Below are 22480 nucleotides of genomic sequence, written 5' to 3' on the forward strand. Positions count from 1 at the left end.
AACAGGGAATTGAGAGGGATGGAGATGGGTTTGGGGGTGCCTGGGGTGGGGACCTGCGTGGGCTCAGCCACCCTGAGTCTCTGCTGTGCTCCCCGGTGTGCGATGGTCAGGGCTGCAGGGATGCAGGGCAGGGAAAAGCCCTTCCTCACCTTTACTGCCATCGCTCCAGGGCCAAATCCTGGCACTGTCTGTGTCCCTGCAAACCTGGAGACCCTCCCGGGATGAGCCTGGTCCTTGCCTCCATCACCCCCTACACCTGCTGCTTTCCCCTGGGTTCCAGCTCCTCCACTCAGCCTCAGCCCCTGCTGCTGCTGCCAGAACGACTCACGCAGCACTGCATTAAGTGGTCTGTCTGCTTGATGGATATTACAATGCACCTCTTGCAGCCTGATTTAGGGTTTTTTTAAATCTTTTTACTCCCCCAACCAAGTCCTGCCACGGTCTCTGATTTTTGAGGGTGCAATTTAGCGCTTGCAAATCATCTCCCGGCTCATTTTTGTGCCTGCAATGAAGTATCAGCAGTGGCTCGGTGTGCAAGTTGCTGTTAGTGCCTGCAGCAGGTAGTTAGAGCTCTGATTGCTGGTACCTCTGGCAGGCACAGGGAAAACTGGGACTGGCAGAGCTAAATCTGCCCGAAAATGGGGAAAGCAGTGGTTGGGCTGTGGGGCTTTTCCCGTGCTGGCTTTTGGGGTTAATGGTTCCCAAAGCTGCACCACCGGTGACTGCAGCACCAGTGACACTGAGCACCTCTCAGTGGTCCTGGAAGGTGCAGGAGTTCTCATTCAGTCCTTCTGCACCCAAAATTCTGGGATGCAGCTGGGATTATAGGAGGTGATGAGGCCAGGAAGGCGTTGGAAGGGCCAGGCTGTCAGGCAGGAGCTGGGGTGGTGTGACAAGGACATTGAAGGTCAGGCATGGCTGTCTCACCCTGGGGAGGAGTTTGGGGATCAGGGCAGCAGCAGGGTGCTGGGGCTGTGACAGGGCTGGTGGTGCAGGGCAGATTTCCAGGCTCAGTAAGGACAAGATTTTCTTGAACCCTGCTGCTCTGCCCTGGTTTTGCAGGCAGGAGCTGCCTCGTGTAAGAGGCATCTTGACACTAAGCAGAATTTGCTGCCGGAGGGACTTTTCCTTAATAGGCAGGAGAGCAGCAACTCGGTGGAGAGCTCTGAGGGACCCTCTCCTCCCTGACGGCTGGCCCTGGACTACAGGCAGTCCCTGGGGACTGTCAGCACCAGAATTATCCTGCTGTAAGCCTCCAGCCTTGCTGCCTGGCCTGCCACCCCTGCCCACGCCCTTGTGCCATCCCTGCTCTCTGCCAGCCCTGCAGCACCAGGCCCTTTCCCTGTGCCCCAGCAAAAGCTCTGTGTGATCAGGGAAGGGATTTGGTTATTCCTCCTTAAGGCACCCTCCTCTTCTTCCATCGAATCTGTCGGGAGCAGGGATGGGAGATCTCGAGCAGAGCTGGGAGTGGAGCAAACGCAGCGTCCCCCCTCCCCAAGGCAACCCCGGCAGCAAAACCCCCCAGTACCCTTCTGTCCAAGCAAACCCAGGTGAGACGGGAGGGAAGGACGGGACGGGGTGACCCGCAGGATGGAGGGAACCAAGTCCAGGCTCTCATCTCCCAAAGCGGAAGGTGAAGCCCCCTTTTTTCCTGTTGTAGCCAGTGAGCTCCTCCGCCAGGTTGCCCAGGGTGCCGCTGCGCTTCTCCCCTCCGCCGGGCAGCAGCTCGGGGCCCCCCCGCCTGCCCGGCCGCTGCCCGGCCCCGGCCGTGCCGTATCCCCGCAGCTCCCGGGCGATGCTCAGCAGCGCATCCAGCTCCTCGCTTCTCCTCCGCTGTGCCCCTGCCCTCCAGCCGGGACCCCGGCCCTCCGCCGCCGTCTGCCAGCCGGGAGCGAGCACAGCCCCTTCCCCCGGCGGGCCCGGCTCCCACCGCTCGCCCGGGGGGAAGCAGGCTCCCAGGCTCAGGAGGAACAGGCAGGACAGCGAGTAGGGTGCTCTCATCTGGGGGAAGCACAGGAAAGGGGGAGGAATATCAGTGAAGCTCCGAGCATCCTCGGGCAGCGGCTGAGGCAGTTCCCCATCCCAAACCAGCCCCAAGCACCCACTGCTCCTTCTGCAGCCTCCACAGCAGCACCAGCACCAGCGGGGCTGGGAGTCTGAGCCTCCCCCTGCCCCCTGAGTGCTCACAAATCCCAGCCTTGCAGGGTTCAGCGCTGGGCTGTGCTGGGCTGGGGCTCCAGAGCTGCCCCGCTCCTCTTGGAGCATCACCCTGATCGTGCCCACGAGCGGGTCCTGCCGCTGTGCCTGGGTGACACAGGGGCACAGGAAGGTGTTTGGGCTCCCTCTGCCTTTATGAGGCTCGGGGCTGCCCCGGCAGAGGGGTCTGAGCAGAGAGAAGGGAGTGAAATCCTGGCGTGACCTTCAGCAGCGTCAGGGCTGCTCTGCCTCCCTTCCTGCTCCCACAAACGCTCAGAAAGAGGAAACGGGTTGTATTATTATTATTATTATTATTATTATTATTATTATTATTATTACTATTTGGGATATTGCCTTAAGAGCTGCTGCAGGTGCTGGGGGCCTGGCTGGCTGCTCCATGTTTGCCTAAGGTGGATTTTTCTCACTCCTGCACCAGTCCCTGCCTGCCCTTCCCAACACCCTCAGCCCGGAGGCTTCACTTTGGGCTTCACCCCTGCCTTTCTCACACCTCGCCTCTGTTCTGCTCTCTCCCTTTTAGCACCCTTTGCCCGTCATGGAGCCAAATTGCTGAGTCCTGTCCTGGGGTCTGGGGGTGCTGGTGGGTCCCCAGCTGCTTCCCACCAGCCTTTGACCCTCCCTGGCTGTGCTGCCCATCGAGGGATGCAGGGACAGACAGACAGCAGTCACACACTTACCTCTGCACCTCGGTGCTGCCCAGTGCTGCCACCCTGGCACCTCTCTGCCCGCCCAGTGTCCGGATGAGCGGCCAGCCCGCCCTGGGCCATTAAATAGCCACGAGCCCTGATTGCCATGTCACCCCTTGGGCGTGTGGCCACAGGGAGGAGAGGGTGGGACCCTCGGGGAGGGAGCTGAAGGGGGGATGGAGGGACAGGGGTTGGTGGAGCTGCCACAATGGGAACGCAGCAACACCGCTCATTAACGCGCCGCCTTCGTTTGCTGCCTCATTTGGAGGAGCAGCTGGGAGCTGCCCTTGCGTCCCTCCCTGGCAGTTGTCAGGGATGCTGCTGGGATGGAGGGTCTCATCTGGGGGCCCAAGTGTGTCCCTCTCACCCAGCTGGTGTGTCCTTGTGTGCAGCTGTTGGGGGTCCCACACAAACATTGGTGAGCACAGACACCCCTGGAGCCCCCTGCACCCCCAAACCCGCCCAGGGCCTGGCTCCACAGGGACATCTCCAAGAGCTCCCACCCTCCCTGGTCAACACACACAGCCACCAGTGGTGGAACATCGTCCCCAAGGCACCCTGCTGCCCCTCCAGGTCTGTCCTGGGCTGTGGCAGTGCAATGGGAGGTGGCAGCAGGGAGGGACTGGGGGCATCGCTCGGTGCTCTGTCCATCAGAACAGGGAGCAGGTCCCCTTGGCACAGACACCTGCCACCCTGCCAGCCCCAGGGCCACCCCACGGTCCTGCAGGGAGCCCTGGGAAGCCTCCTCAGCCCCTTGGGTCTCCCCAGTTTTTGTTTTGCAGGGTGGTTTCAGTGTGGTGGGCAAGTTCCCAAGGATGCTGTGCCGTGAGCCTGGCACGGGGAAGGAGCCATCCCCCAGCAGTGAGGAGCTGCACTGATCCAGTGTCACTCCCTTTGCTGTCACCACCTCTGGCTGTGTCCCCACAGGCTGTCACAGCTGTCACACGGTGAGTAACGATGAGATCCTTTTATTAAGGAGTTTAGAAAGTCCACATGTACAGCATTGGACACACTCACACACGACCTAGACTTCACAGCACTGCTACACACCACGGCCTGGCCCAGGGCTTCTCTGGGGAGTTCATGGCACATCCCAGAGCCCCAGCCACCCCTGCCCACCCCTTCCCAGGGAGGTGTCACCACGGAGGGGTTTAACCTAATCCGGGGCCATGGAGCAGTGCGTGAGCTCTTGGGAATAATCCTGGGAAATCCTGCTCTTGGCATGGATTAAATACCCCTCGTGCAAGTCAAAACAAAGTCTCTGGGGCTCCTGGGTGACACAAGGGTGTGCTACCAACAAATCAACGTACAATGTTCCCTCCCCAGCACGGCAGAACGCCGCTGGAGGGGCCTGGGGGGGATGAGCCTTCCCACCTGGCACATGGGTCCATTCCTGCCCAAAGCATCAGAAAACCCAGCTACAGCTAATCCACCAAGATAACTGATCGAAAAATAAAGATGGGTGCAGGCAGGACCCTTTCCAGAAAGGTCCAGTGGAATACAAGAAGCTCCCTGGAATCGGTCAGGGCTCCTGCAATTGTGCTGAGAAATTCCACTGCTGAGTTCCCCCAGTTCCCATTGTTCCAGAAAGCTGCTCTGGGCATGGATGGAGTGCGTGGAGCTGAGTGCCCTTCACCCAGAGCTCATCCTCACCTGAGGGCTCTGAAGAATCTCTCTGGCAGAGTAAAAAGCTGTGGTGATCCCCATGCAGCATTTGTCCACTTCTCTGTCAGGGCAGACAGACAGGGACTCACCCAGTAGGTGAGAGAGCTTGTCCAGCAGCACAAGATCTGAGGTGGGGAAGGCTTAAAAAAAAGAAGAATCACAGAGGGAAGTACAAACCTGGCACAGTTGGGAAGCTGAGCCTTTGATCTCCCCGTGCTTTAAGCTCCCCTGGAAATGGAGACTGCAGAAGTTTTCCTCCCTCCTCAGTCCATCCTTATGTCTGATGGTGTTTCCTGGGGCCAGGGCTCTGCTGCAGCACAGGCAGAAAATGATGAAAAGGGTGACAGGGCTCCGTCTGTTTCCTCCTCTCCTGGTCCAGAGTCTGCTCACATTTGGTTCTTGGCTTTTTTTGGACAAAATCCCTCATTTGAGTCCTTCCAGGGAGCCAGCAGGAGACACCAGTCCCACACCCCATGGCAGCTCCTGCCTGGGCCGGCTGCTGCTGCTGCTGCTGCCCGGTTATCAGAGCCCTGCAGATGCTAAGCCCCACTCGGGGCTTCTTTTTTGCAAAACCTTAACGGGATTTGAGGAAATGAAAGGCTTTGGATATCTGCAGGTGCAGAGCCAGTGCCGCAGCTCAGCCGGGGTGGAAATGGATGCGGTGCCCAGGCCAGCAGTGAGCAGAGGGGGCTCACGGGGAGGTGTGGCTGAGCTGCCCGAAGGGTTTGGGGAAAGGTCACGGCTCTTGGATGGTGACAGTCCCATGTGAATCCCACTGGGTCTGGTTGGGAGGGAGGGGCTGTGAGATGCAGGCAGAGCTGTGCTGGGGAGTGAGCCTTCCTCGCCTCCTCCTCTTCCTTGTTGTGCTCCCTGTTTGCCCAGCACTGCCAAAACAGCTCCGTGCCGTGCTCAGTTCGGGGTGTGTGTCCTTGCAGCGCTGTTCTGGCTCACTTTGGACTGTCCTGACCTGCTGGGAGGCCCCAGGAGTCAGGACAGGGACAATGGGGACTAAGGAGCTGGTGGTGGTCCCTCCCCAGCTGCGCTGCTCTTGCAGAGGCAGAGGAGAGCGTTCTGCAGTCCGGAGAAGGAATTGCTGGCACGGTCAGGCTGACCCAGCTGAGCCCTCCCCGTCACCAGTAGCACCATGGGGGGAGCTGGAGCTGTGGAGCAGCAGCCTCATCCCAGTCCTGGGGTTTGGGGGGCCTGGGGTTCCCCATGACAAGTGCCCCCAGTCCCTTGGGGCAAGTCCCCCCTCCAGCTTGGCAAGCCCACTGCCAGGTGTCAGTGCCAGAGCAGAGGTGACCAGAGGTGCTCAGCCTGCCTGGGCTGCTGCCTCCCTGCAGGCAGCCCCTTTCCTTCCTTGCAGGACCCTGCTGGACATCTCTGCCCAAACACCTGCATCCTCTCTGCCCCAGCCACGAGCACAGCTGTGGGTCACGCTCTGGACACTTGTTCTGGCTGCAGGGAGCCATGGCAGTGGGAATCAAAGGTGTGGCAATGTCTGTGGGTGCCAGCGAGCCAAAATCACCCTCACTGGCAGCAGGTGCTCCCCAGGGGCCCCTGAGAGGTGGGCACACCCTCAGAGAGGATGGGGAGGATGGCAGCTGAGGGAATGGGTCTGCAGGGCGGTGGGGAAGGGCAGGGGAGTGGGGAGGGGGCGGTGCTCATGCCATCAGCTAATTCTCCTCCCGGATGGGCCGGATCTTCATCTCGGTGAACTTGAGGGAGTACTGCCAGCCGGTCCAGGAGGACCACTCGATGCCGTCGGCGTAGGAGCTGTGGTGGCCGCGCAGGTACTGCCCATTGAGGTTGGACGTGTGGCAGTTGCGGTACCACCAGGCGCCGTGGTAGAACGCGGCGCAGTTGTTCTCCGAGTGGTCGTTGTCCAGGTCCTTGGTGGTGAACTTCATCCCGTTGTGCTTCAGGAAGGAGTCACCTGTCCCAGGGGAAGGAGTGCCGATGATCCCTGCCCTGTGGGGCTCCTCCAGCCCAACCTCACCCCAGCTCCAGCTCCCTGAGGCCGCAGGGACGCAGCCACTGGACTCTGGAGCAGCCCAGCAAGGGGGTTTGGGGTGTGTGGGTTCCCCCTGCCCTACCTGCTGTCCCTGAGTAGTCGGCGATGGTGATGGGGTACCCGTCCTCCTCGGGGTCCACAGAGAACAGCCCCACCCCGAAGCTGCCGTAGTGGGCGAAGGCGGTGCCGTTGTCAAAGTCCTCCAGGTCGATGCGGAGCTCGTAGCTGCCCTGCACCGTCAGCAGGTGGATCCTCTTCAGCCCTGCAGAGAGAAAGGGGTGAGTGTGGGGATGCCAGGGGCCCAGCCCATCACTCCCAGGACGTGGGTGCTGTCCTGAGGGTCTCTGTGTCCCCCCCATCACAAAGGAAACCCCAAACCTCCCCAGGGAGTGCAGGCTTCGAGCCCTGCCAGCCCCACACACCTAGCCAGTGCTCTCCTGTCAGCTTCCCAAAGCCATCCCGGTAGGCTTCCCAGCCGCGGAAAAAGTTCACAGAGCCGTCCTCCCGCCGCTGGAACACCTGGGGAGACACCAAGAGCATCAGCTGTGGGGCTGCTCCCAGCCTGTGTGCCCCAGGCAACCCCTGGGTTCAGGTAAAACCTTCTCAGGATCCCTGTCTGGAAATGTGAGCAGAGCTCGGGAAACCATCGGGTGTCCCTGGAGCAGTGGAATCCTGCTGCTGCCAAACAGCCGGGATTTGGTACTGCCCATGGGAGCAGAGACACGGGCAGCATCACCCGAGGTCTGTCCTGCAGCAGGTGCTGCCCAGGCCACTGGGGCTCTCCTGCCAGCAGTGGGTGCTCAGAGCTGTGCAAAAACCCAGCAGCTGTTTGCTCCTCCTGGATCTCCTTGCTCTCCTGGGCAGGCACCCCATTATAAAGCAACATCTCTGTGACAGCCTCATAAATCTCCCAGAGAAATTAAGAATGGGGCACTGACTGCTGTGACCCCTGCAGATCCCAGCCAGATCCCAGGGCTCAATGCAGCTTTTCTGCTCGGAGCCTTTCCCTTTTCCTCTCCCATCTGCTCATCAGCGTGTATGCCCTGTGTGTTTCATCCCCTTTTATCCACAGTTTTGGGTTTGATTTATTGACAGCGATCCAGAAAATGCTGCTTCATGCCCGACCATTTGAACTTAATTAAGCCTCCAGCTCTGGAATAATTGCATTAAAGTTGGCTGAGCAAGCCTGCCCCACTCCCACCGAGCTCTGTGTCCCCAAGGCCGTGGTGGGGATGGTGGGGACAGCTGGGGCACTTGGTGGTTTAGGCAGAGCCCTCCCAGGCTCTGGCAGCCCAGGGGACAGAGGACCCCATCCTCAGAGCTGGGCTGTGTTGCTGAGCTGAGCTTCCAGCATTCCAGGACTGGGGAATGTTGAGCCCTGAAATCAGCTGGGAAGCCACCACTTTGCTCCCCCTTGCTGCTTCTGCCCTCCTGCACAGGGTTTCACCCCGGCATGTGAAGCAGAACCACCTTGTGAAGCTCTCCCTGGCTTGCCCTTCCTCAGACGGGCATTTTTGGGGCTGTGTGTGCTGGCTGAGGCTCCGGCACACTCCTGGGCACGGCACAGCTCTGATCCTGCTGTACTTACCTTCTAGAATTAGAGCCTTAATTTTTATCCCTGCCTTGAGCACTTGAGAAGCTGTGGTTAAGCCCATTTAAAGGGGCTTTCTTCAGGCTTGCTGGGAAAGGGGGACAGCGTGGCTGGACAGGGGCCTGGAGCTGATTTTCCCCAGCCAGCAGCGGCTCCGTCGCTGGCGCGTGGGGAAGGCGGCGGATGCAGCACCAGAGCTGCCTCTTAATCGGCTTTGACCCACGGTTGTAAATAGGCCAATTGCCTGGGTGCTGCCCAGGGAAGGGTGTGGGACAGGGCTCCCCTGCCTGAGCCTTGACACAGCTCAGGAATCACCCCAGGAGGAGCCTTCAGTGCCCTGCTGCCCACCAGGCTGAGCTCCAAGGAGGCTTGAAAATCCTGAGTGTCCGGCTCCGTCCTCATCATCTCACATGCACTGTCCCTCCTGTGCCTCTTTTGTGCACCCAGCATGTGCAGGCAGGGCTGTGGGAGCTCCTGAGCCCCCTCTGAGAGAGCTGGGAGTGCTGGATGACCCGCAGGCTCATCGTGCTCCCGGCCCTGCCTCGCTGCTCTTTTCCTCCTCATCAAATATGCATCACCCCCTCTTAAGCAAAAAGGATTTCCCTCCCTTCTTTAAAGGCAAGGCTGAAATATTTATCTCCCTCATTCTCTGCCTCCCCCAGTCGCCCTTGTGGGGCAGGGACAGGTTCCTGCAAAGCCACAAACCCAGAAAAATGGGTTAAAAGCAGAGAAAAGTTGGAGCACCAACCTGTGCCTGCTGTACATGGAGGTGATGCTGAGGCACACACAGCACTGTTGCTTATGGAACTGGGATGTGGATCCCAGGGGATTTTGCCCCAGACGAGGAGAAGTGGAGGCCCAGGGACAGTTGGAGAAGTGTGGGACATTTGCAAAGACATTCTGAAGACAACATCAGATGAAAAGGCAACTTTTGGAGCCCTGCTGGGATGCTGAGCCTCTCTTGACCCATTATTATTTTAAGAAAGTGCCAGAGGTGAGTGCCAAGGGGGAACTGGGCTGGGCAGTCACAGGGCAGTCACTGCAACCAAAATCAGAGCTGGGCACAGGATTTGGATGCTCCCATCACTGACCCAGACCCACAACAGCCGTGCCTTGCTCAGCATTCCCAAGATCAGGGACAGGGAGCAAGCAGGACCCTGCCCCTGAGGATCGTGCTGCGGGCACAGTGAGGTCCTGGGCTCTTCCCGTGGCCTCGGAGCTGTCCAGGCAGGCGAAAGCTGAGCTCAGCAGCTCCCGAGCTCCCCAGTCAAAATTGATTCAGCTGCTGCCATCGCTTCCACCCACCCACCCACATGCAAATAAACCCAAATGTCAGGAGTAATCCAGAGAGGAGGAGGGAAGGGGAAGGGAAAAGGGAAGGGAAAAAGGAAGGGAAAAGAGAAGGGAGGAAATTTCCCAGGCTCTGCACCATGGCACCCAGCCGTGCCAGGCTTACCTGCAGCCTGGATCAGTCAGTGCCCCCAGCCCTGGGAGATGGCTGAGACAATCCCTGCACCCAAGGGACTGGAGGCACCTTTGGGACCCTCTACTGCACAGCAACCCCAAGAAACAGGAGCCCGGGGTGTGCACCCTCATCCCAGCTCTGGCTGTCTCTGCAGCACTGGGATCCAGCCCCTGGTTTGGCTCCTCGCCCCACCAGGGCAGGGCAGAGCCCAGGTGTCTGTGCCACTCCACTCCCAGGGCTTAGAATCACACGCTGTGCCCCCTCCCCAGCCCGAGCCCTCCCTCCTGCAGCAGCTTTCAATAAGCCTCTGAGTGCCTTGCTAATCACCTTGGGCTGCTCTTCAGGCTTGGCTGGGGCTGGTGGAGGCAGAGCAGACTGTGCACGGGGTTTGGAAGGACCCTCCACACCCTGAGCAGCCAGAAGGGTCCCCCTCTCCCCTCTGCAAGCCCCTAAGAGCTGAGGTTCCTGGGCTGTGCTGTGCCTCAGTTTCCCCACTGGAGCTGCTGGTCCCATCCCGGTTCCTGCTGCCCAGGGTGGGCTCTCGGAGGTGGAAGGCTCATCAGCCCCCGAGGGCAGGGGGGCTAAGCTCCCTCCTGGCCCTGCTCAAAGCTGCTTAGGGGAATCATCAGCTCGTGGGGATTTGTTTCCTAGAGCGCCCAGCTGGAGGGGTGCTGGCCAGCTCGGCTCACCCAGCATGTCCTCAGGGCAGAGGCTGCCAGCTCACCCCTCCTGCTGGGACCCACCACCTCCTGGGACCCCAGGTGATGCCCTCCAGGGCAGGGGGAGCTGTTTACACCCAGCTGGTGGCTGGGACAGGGGCTCCAGGCTGGGCAGGCAGTGCTGTGTGCCCCCATCCCCCTGCTCCCTGCCCCCACCGCTGTGATTGCGGGGCCATCGCAGCTGCCGTGACCAAGTGAATCGGACAGGGAGTGAATCAGCACAGCACCCGAGGTGCCCCAGGCACCCCTGCCTTGGATGAGGCCAAACACCCGGGTTTGGGGTCTGCCCTGAGCCCCAGCACTGCCTCACTGGGTCCATAAGGCAAAGCACAGCCACACGCCCCATGGCACAGCCACACTGTGCCCCAACCACATCCTGGTCCTGCTAAGAAGGACAAATTCCAGTGGTGGCATCCAACTCCCTGCCTGAATCTCCCTCCAGCTCCAGCCAAGCTCCCCAGAGCAGGGCAGGCCCTGGGCTCCAGCTCAGGGTTCTGGCTGGCACCACCGGGAAGCTCTGGGTGCACAGCCAGGCCCCCTTGCCATTTATTTCCCGTGTTGATGACACATCCAAGTGTCCAAAGTGACATTTCCCACCCCCAGCAGCCCAGCACAGGGCCGGCAGTGCCATCCCCCAGTGTCCCCAGCATGGTGGCAGCTCACCGTCCAGCCGCCCCCATCCGTTGTCATGTCACAGTAGACCTGGAAGCCATCAGGGAAGTGTGTGGGGAAGATGGAGTAAATCCCGTCCTCCTGCTGTCCGCTCACATAGATGTCAAAGCAGTCTCGGGGCCGGGAGCCTGCAGCACGGCATTGGGATGGGGTGGGATGAGGGGAAAGCTGGTTAATTAATGATCTAATTTAACTGCTTGCCATTTCTTCCAGGCTCCCAACTTTGCTTCCAGCTCTGGTTGCCAGCTTGGTGCTGCTTTGCTCTTTTCCTCCCTTCTCCTCTGACGCTCAGCAGTGCCGAGGGGGATGCCACCACCATGGGGACTACTCAGCAGCTGGTAGGGATTGACCCCATGTCCCTGTGTGATGGCAAGGGCAAGATGGGGACAAGGGAGAGCCGCTGAATGCCCTGGGAGGCTGTGGGCATGGACTCCCAGCTCCAGGACAGACTTGCTCAGCTGCATCCCAACCCAGCGCTGAGGACTGTGACTGTGCTGAGCCCCTGCAGGGCCACCCTCCACACCTGATGGAGGTGAATGCTCTGCCTGTGCCCCTGCTATGCTCTGTGGGGTGCAGAGGGGTTGGCAGGGGTGTGAAGGGGCTCTTGGGCTGGTTTATGAACAACTGGGAGTTGCACGGTGAGAACTCCCCTTCCAGGACCCACCCTTCCACCTCCCTCCTTCTCCACCTCCTTGCCACTGTATAAATCCCTTCTCCAGGATGGTTTGCCCCATGCTGGGTGGTTTTCTCCCTCCCAGCACACCCCTCTCCCCAGGGGCTGGCAGGGATGGGGCTCACCGTTGGAGCAGCCCCGGGGCCGTGCTCCCCTGGCCGGGGCTCGCTGCAGGTCAGCCTTGAGCCGGGGCCGGGCGCCGCCGCGCTCCTTCTGCAGCGTGTCCAGGACGTCACTGACAGAGCTCACCAGCCGAGCCATGTTGGTCTGGCTCTCCGAGAGCAGCTGTGGGCAGGGGACACACGGGGGGAACACGGAATTGTGGTTAAATGGTTAAATCCCTTCCACATCCCAGCCCCTTGAACACTCTGCCTGCTCCCACTGCTCAGCAATGCCAGGGTATGGGCTGGTGGGGACATAAATCACATAAAACATCTCTGTCGCATTTTGGCAGGGGTCAGGGTCCAGAGAAGCATCTATTACCAGCAGGGAGGAGAAATCCCCAAACCTGGGTGCATTGGTGCTGCCACCCCATGGGATAAAGAGCATCTGTGGGCCAAGGACAGGATGACGGAGGCGGCAGGAATAGCCGTGTCCTGAGGCAGCCGCCAGCTCTTCATCGTTCCCCGAGGTGACCCAGGCTGGGACAGTGACACAGGGTGGCCGTGGCAGAGCAGCAGCATGGGGAGTGAAGTGAAGCAGCAAGGAACAAGCAGCTCTGGACACGGGGACTTAAGTACCAGGAGGGTCAGGCATGGAGCATCCAGCCATGCCCTGGATCTTGCTATGACACCTGGCAGACCCTTCAGGTAAGCATTTCAACATTGGCTGGGAAATTTAGGAGACTGTAAAGAGGGGGGGCTGATTGTTGCATGAACTGCCCTTGAGAAGGCTCTGTGTTGAGCTTGGCTCTAGACCTGGAGCTGGGGCACCCACAAGACGGGAGGCTGCACACCTGGCTCGGTGGCACTGGGGCGGTTTGGCAGGGAGACACTTCCCGATTTCCAATTCCCAAGCACTTGCTTTCAACCTCAGCTCCTTCTCCTGGAGCTCTCCCCTGGCTGCTGTGGGCAGGGGCTGCAGGCAGCCATACCCCCAGGGACATTGGGACAGGGATTTCTATCCCCAGGGAGCCCTGCCTGGCTGACCTGGATGAGCCTGCCCTGCTCTCCCTGCAGGGCGCTGAGCTCCTGCCCCATGGCGCTGTGCCCCTTCTTGAGCCCGTCGCAGTCGGCGCGCAGCTGCACGGCGTGGGTCAGCAGCTTGGCCACCTCATCCGCCACGGTGACCAGCAGGGCCTTCTGCTGGCTCTTGGTGGCCTTGGCCTCGGCGTCGTGGTCGGTGACGGCGCGCAGCAGGGAGGTCTGCAGCCCCTCCACGCGGCCCAGGGTGCCGGCGGCGCTGGGGCAGTTGGGGTCGATGAAGATGTTGATGCGGGAGCTGTCGGCCTTCTCGATGGTCACCAGCGCGTTGGCTTCCTCGGGGTTGGTGCTGATGACGGGGGGCGACTCGGTGACGGGCGTGTGGTAGTGGTTCATGAAGAGGATGGCCCCTGTCACTGTCACCGCCAGGAGCACGGCCACCGAGAGCAGCACGGTGCACAGGATGTACCCACAGCTCATCCTCTGTGGGCAGAGACACGGACACGCCATCAGCACCCTCTGGCAGCCCCATCCCACACCCCTCCATCCCACAGGTAGGCTCAGCCCCACACGGGTTTTGGGGTCTGGCAGTGACATTGGCCATGGGGGTGGTGGTGGCACCCCAGGGAGCCCTGCGGCTGTGCCAGGGACGTGGAGGCCACGGGCGAACACGGAGTGAGCAGAGCAGCTAAACCCGCCTGGGAGCGGGGTATGAAATAATAACGAGAGCCAAGGCACGGCAGCCGCGGCTCCCGCTGCATGTTTTATTTACAGCGGTGATCCTCGGCTGGAGCAGCCCTGGCTCCCCTGGAGATGCTTGTGGGGCTGCCCTGGGCACAAATGTGGGGAGAAAAAGGGAAAACTCCTCGTGTCCCTCACGGCAGGGACCACAGGGTGGGTCAGTGCTGGGGTCACATTGCCCTGAGTGGCAGCATATCTCCCTTGTCACCTCATTCCCCGCTGGAGGGGGGCAGAGCTGCTCCCAAAGCCTTTGGATCAGTCCCAGAGCCTCCTGGCAAGGGAGAATTGCTGTGGGGATGGTCTCTGACCCCCAGCCCCTCTGGCAGCTCTGCTGCTGTTCAGACCCATCAGCTCAGCCTGTGGAACCTGCTCCGTGCCCACCAAGAGCCTTTTTTTCCCTGCAGAGCCTGAGGTGCCAGCACAGGCAGTGCAGAGGGAGTGAGCAGCCACCCGATCCCATCAGCTGCCGTCCCCCTCCACCTCCCCTGCTCGTTACACCTGCAGGACAGAGGCTGTGATTTTCCCCTGACCCTGGCCGCGGCTGTCACAAGGAATTGCAGGGCTGGCAGCAAACTGCAGATTCAGAGAGACAAAGACTACTTTCCCCAGAAACGAGGGGAAAATTGCTGCATCTGCAAAGATTTCCCAGGCCCTGTCCCCTCCCGTGCACATCTATCTGGAGTGACACCTTCCTTCAAGCACCCTTCATTTCATCCCCGCTCACGCAAACATTTGCATTAAGGTGACCCCAGCTGCAGCGGGGCTGGCTGGGGGAGCAGGGATGTCCCACCAGCCCCAGGGCATGCTCTGGGTTTCTCCCCCTCGCCTGGAGTGAGGCTGCAGATGCAAACAGCACTGGACTGAAGGGGAAGCCACCTGCAGGAACCGCTGTGAGGAGACAGCCCCAGGCTCAGCCCCTCAGCGCAGGTTAAAGGAGATGTCAAAGGCAATGAGGGAAACTCTGGGCAAGCAGGGGTTTGAGGAGTTGGCCTGGTGTGTGTAGACACGGACTCGTGGCTTGGGGGCACAGGGGACACCCAGGAGCAGCAGGATGTGGCAGACAGAGGTGGCAGATGTCCATTTTTCAGATCCCTATGTGGACACCCAGGACCTGGGCTCAGCTGGGCCCCTCAGCACCCTGCAAGCACAGAAGTGACAGGAGGGGTGGCTGCTGACCAGAGACCAGTGTCAGGTGGTTTGGGATCTACAGAGTGAGCAGGGACCCTGTCCCCGTGGTTGTCCTGGCTGTGACAGCACCCTCATCTCCAGGACTTTGTGCCCTCCCATCCTGCTGCTGCTGCTGCTGCCCACAGTGCTGACATGCCCGGCTCGAGGGGCACATGGAAGAGCTGCAGAGGCTCCTTACTGCTCCTCTGAGCTGTAAGAGCTCCCAGAACAGAGCCATGAACTGATGATGCTCTGCTTCCCACAGCCACACAAATCCCAACTGGGCTGTAACACCAAAATCCCACAGCTCTGCCTGGCTGTACCACCACATCAGGAGCTGTATCCAGCTGTTTTCCAGCTGTTTTCCAGCCTTCAAGCCCCAGAATCACTGCCCTCCCACCAGCAACAGGAACTGGGGGCCAATCCCCTTCCAAAATTATCCCCTCTGCTTGTGACTGCGAGATCCTGAGTGGCGGCAGCTTCATGAGTCCCACGGTATTTTGCTGGCAGGTTGTGTTACCTGGCAACCTGCAGTGGGGAGAGGAGGGAAACTCAGCCAGTGGCACCAACAGCACTCCAAACTGGGGTGGGGGTCCCCCCAAGCCCCTCCAGTGAAGCAAAACTGCAGCAGCATGCCCAGCTGCTGGCATGGGACCCTGCAGGTACCCCCTGCCACACACTCCTGCCTCACCATGACCACAGCTCTCATGATCCCTAGGGTTCCTGCTGTCTGTTCCATGGCCTCAGGGTCCTGGAATGCTTGTGAAGACTCTTGGACAGTTGTAGGACATCCCCCTGCCCTGGGGACAGTTATTGATGTTCCCCTGGGGACATCCATTGGGCTGGAGGTCCCAGTGTCTTCAGATCACTCCTTCCTAAGGAGAGCAGAAGCTGTGAGACTGTGGTGCTTGGGATGAGCAAATCTTCACTTGCAAACCTGCTCTGGAGCCCGGGAGGGAGCCCGAGGCAGGATCTAAGGGATGGTTGTGTCCCTGGTGCAAAGCTGAGTCGGGCTCTCCGTGCCCTGCACTGGCACAGGCCCATGGGGGCTGGGTCCTTGGTGACCCAGCCACACTTCATGAGCAGCTCTGGACCCCATCAGGCCCCTCAAAACAGCCCCCAGCCCACTGAGCCAGCCAGGCTGGCTGTGCTGGGGATGGAGACAAGCAGCTCCAGCCCTTGCAGCCTGTGGGAAGGGAAGGACACGAGCCAGTTTGTCCCCAGGGCACCCAGAGGTGGCTGGTCCCTGGACACCATGGGGGGAGAGTGGTGGCAGGAGAGGCTGAGCTCTGCCCTGGGAGATGCTCTAAGATGAGGAGGTTCCCTTTGCTCCTGCCAAAATCCCTGCTCCTCTCCAGCTCCCCAGAAAGCGCAGCTGTGGGATGGCAGGCAGCGATCCTGCAGCCTGGCTGCTCTGCCCCTGGGCTGTGCCTCAGCCAGGTACGAACCAGAACCTGTGTTCAGCTTCCAAGGCAAGGGGACACTGTGGTTTGCATGGCCCAGACTCAGCTGCTGGTGCAAACTTTAGTCCAGGTACCCCCACGTTCCTGCCGGGGCTCACCCAGGTGCCCCAGAGCAGCGAGGGTCGGTCCTAACCCCGAGCCTATCGCTCATTCACAGCTCCCTGAGCAGCTCAGTTCGCATCCTTGCTCTGCTCCGTCCCTCTCCACCCTCCGTGCCCATCCCGCCCTGCTCCGGGCTGCATCCCCGGCCCGGGGCTCTGTCCCAGCCGCTCCCGGAGCCAGCGCCGCGCTCCGCCGGCTCCCCGCGGGCACGGAGCAGCCGAACTGAATCCCCCTCCCGTTTTCCTGCTCTCCTCAGTCACCCAGAGCCTGCCTGCCACCACTCCCACGGCACGCCACGCTCTGCGGATCGGAAGAGGAGAGGAGAGGACGGAAGGACGGGATTGCACCGGAGCCGGCTCTGGGTGAGCACACACGGGCTGGGCTGGGATTCCACCGGAGCTTGCGGGAGCTGGGATCGCAGCACCGGCTGCACGGCAAACTCTGTGCATCCTTTGAAACGCACCGTGAGCCATCCAGCCCCGCGCTGAGTTATCCAGACCCACAGGGGTGGTGGTGGGGCTGGATCCATCCTGCCCGGCTCGCCCTCGGGGCCACAAGAGCGGGGGGATGGCAGCTCCGAACGGATGGCACTGCTCGAATCCCTGCGTGCAGGGGCTGCGCACAGGGAGGGAGCTCTGCCAGGGAGGGGAGGGCAGGCTGGTTTCTCTCTCGGGGGTCAGGGGTCCCCGGGGTGCGCAGCCCCGCTCCAGCGAGTCACGGGAGCTGCTCGGCATGGAGGGGCTGAAGAGGAGAAGAGGGCGCGGGGAAGGATGCCCAGGAGGGAGAAGTCGGGCAGAAACCCCTCTCTTGCCTCGCTGCAGGTGTCAGGGGACAGGCAGGTGGCGGATCTGGGGTCGAGCGTGTCTCACGGCTGCTCCCCCCATCCTTGCCCAGCTCCTGGGTGCCGAGGAAGGGCAGCACTGCCAGCTCTTGGCTCCTTCCCTTCACTCACAGGCTCGCTAGAGATTTGCTGACCTCCAGCTCTTCCCAGACACGTTTGCCCGTACTCCGACTCCTTCCCACCCTGCCTGCACCCAGCGTGCATCCATGCCTGTGCCTATCCCTAGAAGTGTCTAGGGCCAGGCTGGAGGGGCATTTGACCAACCTGATCTAGTGGAAGGTGTCCCTGCCCGTGGCAGAGGGGTTGGAACCGGGAAATCTTTAATGTCCCTTCCAAGCCGAGCCACCCTGGGCTTTTCGGGCTCCCTACCTGCTCGGCCGTGCTCGGTGCTGGCGGCCGGCCACGCCGGGCTGGCGGAGCTGGCACACGTGCAGCGGGATGTGCAAACAGGCTCCGGCACGTGCCGGATCCCCGCGTGTCACCGCAGGCTCTGCCGCCGCTCCTCCGCACCCCGCCGCAACGCCGGGCTCCCCCCAAAACCCAGCCGGGCTCCTGCAGCTTCACAGCGGGTCCAGCGGCCGGGAGCCCCCGGACCGGGAGGGATGACTCCGGCTGCAGCGCGGAGCTGAGATGCCAAATCCCCTTTAAAGGGTTATTTAAGCAGTTTAGAGCGTGTAGCGCTTCAGCAGAGGCGTGTGGCAGCCCCGGAGCATCGCTCGCTGCCCGGTCGGGGCAGCCCCGGGGCTGGGTGGGAACCCTGGCTGCAGGGTAATAAACACATTGATTTTGGGGGGGGTGAGGGGGTGCAGCCCGCGGGGCTGAGCACGAGGGGGACTGGGGAGAAGCTCTCCACTCTGGGGTGCGCCGGGACAAAAGCTCGCTGGGGACACTGGGGGTTGGCTGGGACCCCCGGGCTGGCTGGACCCCCCCGCCCCCCGCCGCCCCCCGCCCCGTACCTGTGATTTCTCCTGCTGCCCATCCTCAAGTTGCGAGGCTCCTCCCACGGTTTTCCAACGCTCGTTCCCCATCGCGCCGCCAACTTCCAGCCCAAGTAAGTGCCCGGACCCCCCCAAACCCCCCCAAACCTCCTCCCCGGCGGCGCAGCCCCCGGCCCGCCCGCGCTGCCCGGCTGGCCGCGGCGGAGGACGGGCGGCGGCGGCGGCGGCGGCGGCGGAGGAGGAGGAGGAGGAGGAGGAGGGAGGGAGGAAGAGGAGGGAGGGAGGACACGGGCACGGACACGGGGGTGGATCTTCCCTCCCCGCCCGCCCCGATCCCCCCCGGGGCTCCCCCGGCCCCGCTCCGGGCACCCCGCCCGGTGATGCCCCGGGGGATCTCCCCGCCCCCCCCAGCACCGCCCGCAGCCCCCCGGGCGCCCCAATCATTCCGGACCCGGACCCGAACCCCTCCCTCCAGCCCCGGGCTCCGCAGCTGCCCAGATGTGGCAGCACAGCTGGAGGAGCGGCAGCAGGTAAGGCGGGGGCTGGTACCGGCGGGATCGGGGGTGCTGCAGGGGGCCGGGGAAGAGCGGGAGATGCCCCCGGAACCCGCTCACCCCCTTCCCGAAGATACGCCCCTACATCCTCCAGAGCAACACCCCGAGCTGGTGGGGCTCAGTCCCATCGGTGGGCAGGGATGGGCAGGGTGCTGGGCGGGGGGCGCGGAGGGGGTGGCATTGTCATCGCCACCCCCCCAAAACCTTTGTGCCCGAGGGTAGCCAAAGTGCTGGGAGGCTCTCTGAGCAAATCCCAGCGCACTGTGGGAAGCTGGTGCTGGCGGGGAGAGGCGACAGCCGCCCCCACCCCCTCCAGGGTCAGAGCGATGCCCAAAGCCCAGCGTTCCCAGCCCAAAGCCGAGGTGCTGGCCCTGCGTGCCAGGGCTCCCTCCCGGCCTGATGTGCCGCCGCTCCCGTGTGGATGTGGTTTTCCTTCCCATAGCTTTGCCGCACCTCCCGTAAATCTTTTATTTGCCACTTGTCTGACCTGCGGGCAGGAGCGTTGCTGAGAGGTTCAGAGGAGCATCGTGAGAGCAGCGATGGCTCAGCGCTGCTTCAATCCGGCTGGGGGGAGGCTGAGTTCTCTCTCCAGGCTGAGAATCCCCTGCAAACCTCCTGGGCAGCCCTTAAGCCCCTTGTCCTGCAGTATGAGGTTGTCCCCTGGGTTTGGTTGTTTCTCCAAACCCCCCTGGGTCTCTGTTTCTGGAGATCAGCCCCAGTCGGGACCTCCCAGCAGCTCCCGTGTGGCTTCACTGGGGTGGAGGCTGCCTCCCTGTGGGGCAGGTGTGGCACAGGGGTGGCAGGTTGCGTGTGTGGGGAACGAGGGTTCAAGCAGCTTCTCTCCTGGGCACACACCCTATTTTGGGAAGAGCTGGATGCGTGCAAATATTCCCAAAGAGCTCTCTGGGGCGGGGAGGGGAGCACAGGCATTGCCTCAAGCCGTGTGTGTGTGCGGGGTGTGTGCATTGTCTCCCGGCCAGGTGCAAATCCTGCCTTTGGCTGCAGAGATGTTTTGTGTGGATTTACCGGGCGATGCTCGTGGCTGGCAGCCCAGCTCCTTCCCCATGGACGCTTTTCAAGGACTTCCCTTTTCAGCTGAGACCGGCCAGCTCGTGCCCCCGGTGCTCGGTGTGCCCGCACCAGCCGGGCTCTGCTCCCCGCTCCACTAGCCCGTGCTGGAAGCAGGAGGCGCTGGCCCCCGGGAAGCTGTTTAAGCTGAACTCTAAACAATAAAAACTTATCATTAAAAAGAAATGCATCTTGGCTTCGTGTGGCCTGGCAGCGCGGGGAGGAGTGATTCAGTGGCTTGTCAGCCCTGGGCGTTAGGCACGCCGAGCTGCACAACTGGACACTCTCCAAGTCCAGCAACTCATTTTCTGCAGATGGAGCCGGGACCGTGCAGCGAGCTGACGGTTAATTTGCAATCCAACATACCTTGACATAACCCACAGCCGAATCGCGGAGGTGGTGCAGGATGGGATGCTTGGGAGCCTGCTGGCCGGGCTGTGCAGCAGGGCTGGTCCCTCGCAGCCCTGCCGTGTGTGGGGTGTCCCCACTGCACCCTGACACCGGGTCCAGGGCAGGGTCCGGCTCGTCCCGACCCCAGTGCTGCTCTGAGCGGGATGGAGGTTGCCTCCCTAGCAGAGATGTTTTTGGGAGATTGAGTGATACTCAAGGTGGGCCCTGCCCTGGCCAAGGGACCAGCGGGGACACTGGCCTGGCTCATCACTGACTTAGGTGTCATCTCCTGCCGCAGGGTCCGGCTGTAGCTGTGGAATTGGGGACATGGGTAGGGCATTCATGGCCAGTGAGACCCGCGGCCCCACAGCCCTGGGCCCGTCTCCACAGGCTGTGCCGGGAGGGACTGGGGGCTCAGGGCACCTTGGGCACCGATGGGCACGGGCCCTCCCGGGGCTGACAGGGGAGGGGTGAGGAGGGGTTCTGCCAGCAGCCCAGCCCGGATCGATAGGCACCGGAGAGGATGATTCATGTCTCAGGCTGTGGCCCGAGGGCAAAAACGGGGAGAGGTTTGATGTGAGGCTGCCGGGAGGCTGCGGGTCCTGCTGGGAGTTGCGGCTCCTGGCAGCGTTTCCCTCCCGAAGCCGGCTCTGCCCGCACTGCCCCGGGGTCCAGCTTGGCCTGGGGGAAGAAAACACTGAAGCAAGGCAGGATCAGACCCAAGTGCTAAACAGAGTCTTTTAAAAACCTTTCAGACGGTGTTTTCTACGCTGTGGTCCAGGACAGCGGGTAGAGTTGCAGTGGGGGTGTCGGGGAGAGGTTGGGCTGGGGTCAGCTCTGTGTCCCCCATGGGGACAGGACACTCCAGAGAGCGGGACACCGCAAGACAGAACTCGGTGACACTTTACCCTCCTTGGTGTGTTCAGCCACGCTTGGTGTGCATCTCCAGGGTGCCAGGGGCCAGAGTGGTGCGAGCCCCGATGGGTCCAGCCCAGAGAGGGACAGAAGGACTGTCCGAGCTGGAGGGGGACACCGAGCCCTCCCCCAGGAACAGCGTGTGCTTTCCTTGGCAGGGAGCCACGGGAGGCAGAGCCGTCGCTGCACACGCGCGGCGTCAGACATCATCACCATATTAATAATGAAAGGGCAGCTCCTTCAAAGCTCTCCGTCCCCGCGCCGGCGAGAGCGCAGAATGCAGAGGAGGTGCGTGAGCCTCATCCCAAGCAGCCGTGGGGAGAGCGCTGCGGTGCCCGGATGGTCCTTGCTGGTCCTTCACCAGGCCACTGACCCGCAGTGACAAAAGCCAGCCCGGGTCCCCGCTGGGTGCTCTCCCCGCTGGGAGTTTGGTGCTGTGGGGGTCCCTGCACAGGAGCAGGGCAGCCCATGGTGTCCCCAGCTCCTGTTCCCAGCGCTGCCCTGTGCAGGCTGCCCTGTCCCCCTGGTTCGGCAGGAAAGGCTGCTTTGGCTGCCAGGGAAGGAGCTGAGGGCTCTGTCCATCGCTGAGTGACACGGCAGGACACCGCTCGCCTGTGTCAGGGGCTTTTTCTTCCACGGGAGGAATCGATGGCTCAGACAATGAGGCAAACCACCCACAAAGAGGGCTCGGGCTGCAGCCCGCACGGGGTCAGTGGCATCACTTCTGCTCCTCTTCCTGCAGGATATTTGGGTTTCCACAAACCCTCCTTTAACACCCCCGTTTTAGAGCATCCCCAAGCCTGGTTGTACTTTGTGAGGGTGTCAGCAGGACCCAGCCAGGGCTGAGCATCTTTTCTCCTCTCTCCCCTCTGCCAAACCCTCTCCTTCACTTTTGCCCTCCTGAGGGGACAGACCTGGAAGGGATGCCGTGGTCTGGGGAGGAAAGGATAGAACCCTCTGTGCCAGGCGGAGATGGAGCACCCCACACCCACACTGCACCCATCCCATCCCCATCCCATCCCATCCCCATCCCATCCCCACCCCATCCCCATCCCATCCCCACCCCATGCCCACCCCATCCCCATCCCATCCCCATCCCATCCCCACCCCATGCCCACCCCATGCCCACACGCTCTCCCAGGCACCCTGAGTGTTTCAGAGAGTCCCACCCTGCAGCAGTGTCCCAGAGGGGTGAATGCTGCCCTGTCCCCCACAGCTTTTCCTTCCCAGCCCTTTCTCAAGCTTTTTTTCCCCTCCTCCCTCCAAATACAACAAAAGCCCCAAATCCCCCGCAAATGAGAAACCTCTTTTTGTTCGTCTTTTCCCTTTGCTTTCTGCCACGGCAGAGTATTGATTGGAGCTGATGTGCTGTAATCCGCTGTTTCTGTGAAAAGTTGGCATCTCAGAATCCCTGGGGGGGCCGGATCCTGCCCTGCTGTGAGTCTTGCTCTTCTGCCAGG

At 61.6% G+C, this 22480-nt stretch overlaps 2 protein-coding genes across 2 annotated transcripts; both read right to left on the bottom strand.

Moving 5' to 3' along the window:
• Window positions 1-259: 259 nt before the first annotated feature.
• Window positions 260-2972, bottom strand: LOC117005586 (pyroglutamylated RFamide peptide). Its single transcript, XM_033077423.1, has 2 exons — window positions 2892-2972; window positions 260-2001 (listed from the first exon to the last, which is right to left on the bottom strand). The coding sequence occupies exon 2, from the start codon at window positions 1999-2001 to the stop codon at window positions 1615-1617; it is 387 nt and encodes a 128-aa protein (XP_032933314.1). The 5' UTR covers window positions 2892-2972; the 3' UTR covers window positions 260-1614.
• An 880-nt stretch (window positions 2973-3852) lies between these two features.
• On the bottom strand, window positions 3853-18230 carry FIBCD1 (fibrinogen C domain containing 1). Its single transcript, XM_033077766.1, has 7 exons — window positions 18112-18230; window positions 12848-13324; window positions 11825-11984; window positions 11018-11154; window positions 7002-7098; window positions 6662-6841; window positions 3853-6501 (listed from the first exon to the last, which is right to left on the bottom strand). Exons 1-7 carry the CDS (start codon window positions 18181-18183, stop codon window positions 6242-6244), a joined length of 1383 nt encoding a protein of 460 aa, XP_032933657.1. The 5' UTR covers window positions 18184-18230; the 3' UTR covers window positions 3853-6241.
• Between the last annotated feature and the right edge of the window lie 4250 nt (window positions 18231-22480).

The sequence above is a fragment of the Catharus ustulatus genome, chromosome 21 (genome assembly GCF_009819885.2).
Source record: "Catharus ustulatus isolate bCatUst1 chromosome 21, bCatUst1.pri.v2, whole genome shotgun sequence".
NCBI classification, from domain to species: Eukaryota; Metazoa; Chordata; class Aves; order Passeriformes; family Turdidae; genus Catharus; species Catharus ustulatus.

What these genes read in the sequence shown, in the direction of transcription:
- LOC117005586 (XM_033077423.1), bottom strand. Translation starts at nt 2,001, where the DNA reads ATGAGAGCACCCTACTCGCTGTCCTGCCTGTTCCTCCTGAGCCTGGGA.
- FIBCD1 (XM_033077766.1), bottom strand. Translation starts at nt 18,183, where the DNA reads ATGGGGAACGAGCGTTGGAAAACCGTGGGAGGAGCCTCGCAACTTGAG. An exon ending in AGCAGGGCAGGCTCATCCAG is followed by an intron (nt 11,985 to 12,847) that starts GTCAGCCAGGCA and finishes CCCTGCCCACAG; the next exon opens with CTGCTCTCGGAGAGCCAGAC. An exon ending in GACAGGAGAGCACTGGCTAG is followed by an intron (nt 6,842 to 7,001) that starts GTGTGTGGGGCT and finishes TTCTCTCTGCAG; the next exon opens with GGCTGAAGAGGATCCACCTG.